The sequence below is a fragment of the Bipolaris victoriae genome (genome assembly GCF_000527765.1).
Source record: "Bipolaris victoriae FI3 unplaced genomic scaffold scaffold_25, whole genome shotgun sequence".
Taxonomy (NCBI): domain Eukaryota; kingdom Fungi; phylum Ascomycota; class Dothideomycetes; order Pleosporales; family Pleosporaceae; genus Bipolaris; species Bipolaris victoriae.
This window is the reverse complement of record NW_014575367.1, coordinates 307194-315534: the sequence shown is the minus strand read 5'-3', so window position 1 is coordinate 315534 and position 8341 is coordinate 307194. Positions and strand designations below refer to the sequence as shown.

The 8341-nt window shown below is 46.1% G+C and overlaps 2 protein-coding genes across 2 annotated transcripts; both read left to right on the top strand.

The window, feature by feature from the left end:
- Nucleotides 1-594: 594 nt before the first annotated feature.
- COCVIDRAFT_36153 (hypothetical protein) lies at nt 595-4413 on the top strand (the record flags this gene model as incomplete). Its single annotated transcript, XM_014703121.1, has 7 exons — nt 595-690; nt 743-1125; nt 1198-1566; nt 1636-2148; nt 2498; nt 2800-4187; nt 4350-4413. 7 exons carry the CDS (start codon nt 595-597, stop codon nt 4411-4413), a joined length of 2814 nt encoding a protein of 937 aa, XP_014558607.1.
- A 2034-nt stretch (nt 4414-6447) lies between these two features.
- COCVIDRAFT_25035 (hypothetical protein) lies at nt 6448-7412 on the top strand (the record flags this gene model as incomplete). Its single annotated transcript, XM_014703047.1, has 2 exons — nt 6448-6523; nt 6607-7412. The coding sequence occupies 2 exons, from the start codon at nt 6448-6450 to the stop codon at nt 7410-7412; spliced, it is 882 nt and encodes a 293-aa protein (XP_014558533.1).
- Nucleotides 7413-8341: the final 929 nt, after the last annotated feature.

Here is an 8341-nt window from a genome sequence, read left to right as displayed (position 1 = left end):
CGAGATGGCCATCTCTCTCACGCGTCCAGATCGCAAACTCATCCACACAACAGTATTTTCGGTCCGTTGCGATATACAGTCAGTCGCTAGCGATTCGCTACTGCATACAGTTGGTCTGGTGCTATACAGTTGCTAGCGATTGTGTTCTTGTTACACTTGCACTCTTTTGATGTTGTCGGCGTTTGTTCTCGGTCGATCGCTCTTCTCCCCCTGTCATGCACCCAACCAACCTTCTCTCTCTGCACGCCACACTCGGGGCAAAGATCGGTCCGATCGCCAAGGGCCGAGATAATTCTCCGAGCTGGTTACCATTCTTCCCTAGCGTCGCTTGTGTTTACTAGACTTACACAGGCCGCGAGGGCGTGTCTAATTGTAAACTTCTGATTGGCTTGATGTGTACCGCAATACTCAGATTTATTGATTATTGCATGCAAAAACTGAAAACCACAAGGAGAATGGATTCCGCGTTCCTAGACTCGTTCCAACTGTGCCCGCCGTATGCTGTTCAATTGCTGCCGTGCATTTTCTTTCAACTGCTGAGCTGGAAGCATTCCAAACTTCCAGTCAATTGGATATTTCTTGTTCGAGAACAAAATGACGAGCGCATCGGTGCTGGACAGTGCTGGATACCAATTCACCCAAGCACCACTATTTACATTTTGTAATATCATCACTGGCATTTTCGTTTTTGTAAGTCTCAATTTTAGCGACATTCTCCACTCCACCTCATAATGCTCTACAGATTCTACTCCATATTACGGGGAAGGTAGTGTACAATCTCTATCTGAGTCCTCTTGCTGGCTATCCTGGGCCAAAACTATGGGCTATCTCTCGCCTGCCATGGAACTACACCAATATGAAAGGTCGAATCAGCTGGAAAATACGTGAACTTCATGATCAGTACGGCCCAGTTGTGCGCATTGCTCCTGATGAACTCTCATATACCACATCGGGAGCGTGGAAAAAGATATACGGACAACGAAACCCAGAGTTTGTCAAAGCTCTAGATGGCAGAGGCATCGCTCCAGCAAGCATTGGTGGTCAGCGTAGCTTGATGACTGAGCACCAGGATAGACACTTGAGGCTTAGAAGAGCTATAGACCCTGCTTTTAGCCAAAGGGCATTGTAAGTTGAAATCTTTTCTCTCATGCGACTTGGTGTAGCAAGTTCATACTGACGTTTCTTTTCAAAAACTAGACGCGAACAGGAACAGTATTTCCAAGATCACTCAGATAATCTTGTCCAAAAGTTACATCAGCGATGTAAAACAGAACCACTCGATATGACAACATGGTACAATCTTGTCGCATTCGATATTGTATCCGATCTGGCATTTGGCGAGCCGTCAGGTTGTGTCAACAACCCCGACCAACCATGGATACAAGCTATTCTGGCTCGTGCCAAAGCTATCGTGTGGTTTCAGCTTGCTGTGCAGTATGGTTTCATGGGTCTTCTCAACTGGATGACTCCAAAATACGTTGTCGAATCGAGAAAGAAGCACATTGCCATGACTGAGGCGAAATTAAAAGCACGGGTTGAAGCCAAGAATGCTGGCAAGGATTTCATGTAACTCTACCCAATCATACCCGATTTGTATCGGATCATCGATAGAGTGCTGACAACTACACACAACAGGTCTTATATCCTCGAGAATGATGAGAAGCTCAATCATCTCGAATTGGTCATGCTTTCATCCAACTTCATCGTGGCTGGCAGTGGCACATCTGCAGGCGGTATGTCTGGCTTGACATACTTGCTCCTGCGCAACCCAGATAAACTTGAGAAACTCAAACAAGAGATCCGTAGTCAGTTCAAACGGCGCAGTGATATGACAATGCAGGCTGTCACTAGCTGCAAATATCTGCGCGCTTGCCTTAACGAGGGAATGCGCCTCTATCCGCCTACTCCAGGATCGCTGCCGCGATTTGTTCCTGGAAAGGGTGAGATGATAGAGGGCAAATGGGTTCCAGGTGGCTATGCTGTAGGTGTCAACCAATTGGCGGCTGGGCACTCAGAGCACAACTTCAAATGCGCACGCGAATTTCACCCAGAGCGATGGCTTGATGAGCCAGACTCAGAGTTTCAGAATGACGACCGTTCTGCTGTTCAACCATTCTCTTATGGGCAAAGGGCCTGCATTGGACGATCGTAAGTATAACCAGAACAGAAGGTGAACCGGAAACATGTGCTGACTACTATGGCTACTGCAGTATGGCTTATGCTGAGATGTCACTCACTATGGCGGTATGTTCACTATGTTCCAAATACTTGTGTGAAGCAAGACTACTAATGACCACCTACAGAAGCTTGTTCGGTATTTTGACTGGGAGCTGCACGATCCCGAGAACGACTGGTGGAACAGTCAAGGAACTTATCTGGTGTGGGAAAAGTTACCTCTGCGTGTTAACCTGACACCTGTATCTGATTTTGATCAATAAAGGCGGCAAGAAGAAATTTGGAAGTAGTTTCTATCAAGAAAGGGTTGAGAGTTTATCAGTGTGAGAGAAAATCGGAGTAGATATCATCGTATTGTAATCAAAATGACTATAGTATCTTCCTCGGTGAGCAGAGTAACTACTACTAAATCCCCCACCTTTTCGCCTGTAAAGGCCTAGCGACCCAGATTTAACACGGGATCAAATACCTTTAGTGGTCACCAACCCCTTGTTTAGTGTTGCGCACGTGGACAAGACTTGTTCTCGAAACAGGCGTGGCCGATGGCCATATTTAAGCCCTTAAATTGCTCAACTGTTGGAAACCACCACTTACTCATAAAACACCACAACTAACGCATCTGAGATGCTGCAAAACTATCTGCTCCCAGGGATATGTATTTCTCTGCTACTATGCATCGTCAATGTCACTCTCATCAAGCCACTACGATATTCTATCAAAGCCCGTCGACTCGGTTGTGGTCCGGTCCCTTTCGAGCCGACACGATGGCCTCTCGGTATTGACTTGGTACGCCGCAGTTTGAGAGCTGACAAAGAGCAAAGGACACCTGACTTTGTGGCTGCGCGCTTTGAAAAAATGGGCCGTTATACTTGGGGACTATCTGTGCTCGGTACATCGAATTTCATTACTGCTGAGCCGCAGAATATGCAGGCAATGCTTGCAACACAGTTTGGAGATTTCATCATGGGCACGGCCAGGAGGACAAACCTAAAGACAGCACTTGGACGAAGCATCTTCGCCGTAGATGGTAAGGTTTGGCATCGGTCCCGCGAGGCTATGCGACCTATCTTCTCCAGAGAAAGTATTTCCAAGCTTGATCTACTCGAGGAACACGTCCAAACGATGTTTCGGATCATTGAGTCAATGGAACAGGAATCTAGGATTGACGACGATGGCCGAGCATGGTCGGCACCTGTGAGTCTGGCTGCCCTGTTACCGCGTCTCACCATGGACTCAGCAACCGAGCTGTTCCTTGGCCATAGTACACACTCTCTGAGATCGCTTCTCTCCATCCAACGCAAAGGACGCGAACAGATTCAGCACGAACAAGACGACTTTGGTCATGCCTTTGAGCGCATGCTGAGCATCTTGGGAACAAGAATGCGACTGCGAAGCCTCTATTGGTTATATGGAAACAAAGAATTGAAACAATGTATTCAGACACTCCACAAATTTGTCGACGACGCCATCGATACAGCTGATCAGTCCCGAGAGCAAGGATCTTCCAAGCTTCGCTACGACTTCTTAGAGTCACTGCGTGCCCGCTACTCTGACCGCGCCGAAGTACGTGAGCAAGTCCTGGGGCTCTTAGCCGCTGGCAGGGATACAACGGCATCCCTTACAGCTTGGGTCTTCTATTGTATCGTGCGAAATCCACGGATATACACCAAGCTACGCGAAACCATTCTCGAAACTTTTGGTCCTTACTCAAGTACAGTAGGGCAGAGTATCACATTTGAGAAACTCAAGGGATGCTCCTATCTTCAACACGTCTTGAACGAGGCGTTGCGCTTACATTCGGTTGTACCTTTCAACTCGCGTTGCGCCGTACGAGATACGACGCTTCCCACAGGCGGGGGTCCGGATGGAAATATGCCCATCTTCGTACCTAAGGGGACAGAAGTCAACTTCAGCACGCATGTACTTCATCGACGGAAAGATCTATGGGGTGTCGATGCAGACGAGTTTGTGCCTGAGCGGTGGGAAAAGAAGAGACCTGGAATGACTTGGCAGTACGTCCCTTTCAATGGCGGACCACGTATATGCATTGGGCAGCAGTTTGCACTTACAGAGGCTGGATATGTGATAGTACGAATGGTACAGAGATACGATGCCATCGAGGGATTGGACATTGATTTGGAAAGAGACTGGCACAACTTCACCATTGTGTGCAGTCCTGGAAGTCCAGTAGCTAGAGATGCAGCGGTCAGGTGCAGATTGAGAGTTGCTATAGATTAGTGGAAATTTTGAGTTTCTGGACAGAAATCATGAGTTGGCTACGTCAGATACTTCTTAATCTTAAGATCACTCGGCTACACTTTAATTCACCTTCTGCCCCTGTTTCCAAGAACAGTGAATCAACATCACCACGCAGCCTTTCCGAATGTACGAAAAAGAATTCTAATTAACAATTCTATCATCAAAATTTAAATGGCAACGTAGAGTATGGCAAAATCTACAAATGTGTGAAAATCAACATCAGTACACTTTACTGATAGCTTCACCAGCAGATGGAGTTCAATCTTTCAACTCGCTCACAATCCTGCTTGCACTGCAGTTTCGGCGAAGAACACAGCCTCATACCACTTTTGTAGATTTTCCTCTCCATTTGCCTATGATCGATACAAACGCCAAACCTCGAGTCATGGCCATGTCTAGAGACGACCGAGCCGAACGACCAAAGTCGGACCGAATGCGATTAGCGTGCTCATATGGAGAGTCGAAGCTCCGCAGTCCGGGCCCCTGGAAAGAATTTGCTTAATCTTCCATACAAGCACTCTCGCTTCAGCGAAGATCGTCACTGGGAATGCTTGTCTTGAATATGCACGCAAAGTAAAGTGCTAGGTTAGTTCCCCACGTGCTGCTCAACTTGCCTCCATTGGTTCGCAATACATGCGCAAATAAGCGTCTTTTTTGCACCTTTGTTGTCAGTATATGACCCTGAGTTTTGTGACGCGCGTGTTATACAACTAGATCAAGTGGATCAAACCTGACGTGCAGCATGCTGCATGTCGTACGATATCCTCTTCCTTAGTCAGTGTATAACGATAAATCGGTTGTTTTACTATCACGATTTGCGTTATGAAGCAGTGTGGTTGCGTAAAAGATCGGTGTGATAACCGATGGCTTTTTTCAATCTCGAGATCCCAATGCAAAAGTCAGTCGCTGACTACAAGTCAAGTTGATAAGAGAAGATGCTGATCTGTTTGCTTACCTAATACTTCTTATTGTAGCGGGACATGGCTGAATTATATGGGTTAGTGGTGGAACGGAGATGCTTTTCCGTTCTTACTGCAGATGTTCAGCAATATCCACTTGGTTGTAGCAAGAAGGTGTTAGGTATGTGACACCTTACACTTTATCACAACATGGCAAGCTGACATTGAATGCTTAACTTGATTCCCAGCATAACAACTTGAATGCAACAGGCAAGGATGATTTGTGGTGATTCTGACTCATCATACTCTTTCGATGGTTACTGACAAGTCGTATCGATAAATCGGATGTTTCCGTTATTGTCCGTTCTCTGGTGGTAGAAGCGGCGACACCCGGTCCTGCCAAGACCTTTTAGCGTCTAATACATGGATCAATTGCAGGTATCAAACGCAGCTAACAAGGTAAAAAGGGGACTTCGATCCGCGGAGAAGCATTGCCAAGGGGTTAGAGTATATCTGCAGGGCGTCTTCCCAAAATCCACTCGATTCATGTCCCCACACCCCGGAGCGGAGCTCTATTCCTTTTTTCTTTTAGTTAAGTATTGTCGTAATAGTTTCCTACCCGTTGAGGTATACGTAAAACTGTGACACGAGCATCGTCTCCACGGCTGGATCACCGTGCAACACGGAGCATGTTCGAATTAGTTGCTCGATCAAGTAAATAGCGATTTACGAGTCATCTGTCGCATGTTCGAAGTCACGGCCGAGTTTCCCGATAGATTGGCAGTGCCCTCACAACCCAACCCGAAGGGTAGTTGGCTGAGCACGATCAAGCCAAGATCCAGTTAGTGATGGCTCAGATGAACGGACGTGGCTATTCTTCGGCAAAATGAATTGACGAAGACTCGCTGCCAATCTTGCAAGCACGTGGTTTATGTTCTAGTAGATGGAATGTTCAGGGAGGACTACTCACAGGTTGCAGTGATAAGAGAATGAAACAAAAACGATTTGTCATCGTTATTAAGGTTGTTGAAAATGGCTTCCAGTCTTGCCTTGATTTCATTCAAGCCCTTTTGTCGAGATTTATTGCATGAACAAGATAATTAGTCCCTTAGCAATGTCGACACCAGTTTCCGATATCAATCGCCCTAAGCGAGAGTTGAAGGTGCTGTCATTGGGCATGACACGTACTGGTGAGTGCACTCAACTTTTGACTTCGAATACCATACTGCATAGGAAATACGTTGAACTGACCGATTTGGACTTGTAAAAACAGGTTCAGCCTCGATTACTCAAGCCCTTGAAATGCTAGGATACCAAGGCGTACACCATGGAATTCAGGCTCTCAGCTCGCCTCTCGAGTGGCAGCTTTTCAACAAGGCCTGCGACTCTTACTTTCCTACTCTCCCAACATACACAGGAGCGCCCTTTACACGCGCCGACTGGGACATTCTATTTGGACCCTACGAAGCAGTCACTGATATGGGCTCCTTCTTTGCTATGCAACTCATCGAGGCATACCCAGAAGCCAAGGTCATCCTGGTAGAGCGCGATATTGATTCATGGTATGACAGTATGGAAGAGGCTATCTTCAGCACCACATGGGGAATGCGTGCGGACCTTATCGTCAATATGCTGGGACCGCTGTATGGGCTGAATGGCGGCAAGACGATTCGCAAAATCATGTTGGGATTTTACGGCGTACGAAACGTTCATGAGATGCGCCGAGTAGCCAAGGACCGGTACAAGCAACACTATGCCGAGATTCGGGCTGCAGTGCCGAAAGAGCGATTGCTTGAGTTCCACTTGGAGGATGGCTGGGAGCCACTATGCGAGTTTCTGGACAAAGAGGTACCTAAGGTTCCATTTCCTACGAAGAACAAGAGAGCGGAGCATGTGGAGCGGGTGAGGCAAAAGCAGAATATGTTTTTCAAGCACGTTGCGATAAGGTTTGCCAAGAAAGTGGTACCTCGTAGTGTGGTTGTTGGGGTCATGGGTCTGCTAGTCTGGAAAAGCAGACCGCGTGCCCAATGGGTGGCAACATTGGAACTGTTCATAGAGACACTATCAAAACGATGGTGATTAATCTCGTTAGAAAAATCTGGATGGGGGAAAGATGTGTTTCGCAGGTGCAGATGTATCAATTGGCTGGTATCATCGGTTGCTGTACGGAAGAGTTGTAGGATGACTCTTTGGTGACTATCTCTCGAAAGTGGCTATTAAGACAATATTGGGTCGTGGATTTGTATTTTATGATTGTATTATATCTTAAAGTTTGTTCGTACAAATGGAAAATCGCTCTATTAACTTATCTCATACCTTTGTCTAAAGAGTGCAAGCTAGCGCTACCTGACGGTACCTTTTCAATTACATATCGGCTATTTTCTTCGATACTGAATATCATGAGAAATCAATTTTGTGACTCTGAATGGTAGTATTCGCTTTGGTAACTTTGACAAAGTAACATGAGATCAAGTCTGAAGAATACTTAATCGAGAGACTCCGAATCTCTTTTCTTCGAAAACTAAAAATAACCCCTAGATCTAGAAAACCATTTCACTGTTAAACCCAACTTTCCCTTAATTTTTCGCCTCCACAGAAAGTTTTCCTTCATATCCTGGTGCTCAGGAAGCTCTCCTGGGAATTAATTCGTTGCCAACTACTACAGAACTAGATTCGGAGCTAGCTATCCAGCTATTTACGTTAGGTAGCTTATCTAGGTTGATACATACAATTCTCATGGATATATGGAATATATGATAGTATTGGCCTTAATGAGGAACACTTCAACAACTACGTTAGATGATCGTTTGTAAATAAATAACCTTGCAATAATCTGATCAAAGAATCTTAATCCAATGTATACGCGGCATCTATCCAGCATCCGACCCCCTTCTCTGATTGTCATCAACACCCACTCATTCGAGGCTATACAAGACTCGCACTTGACACAATTCTAGCAATGAACGTAATTCTACCAGATGAAAGTATCTTATGCCCCTACATCCAGC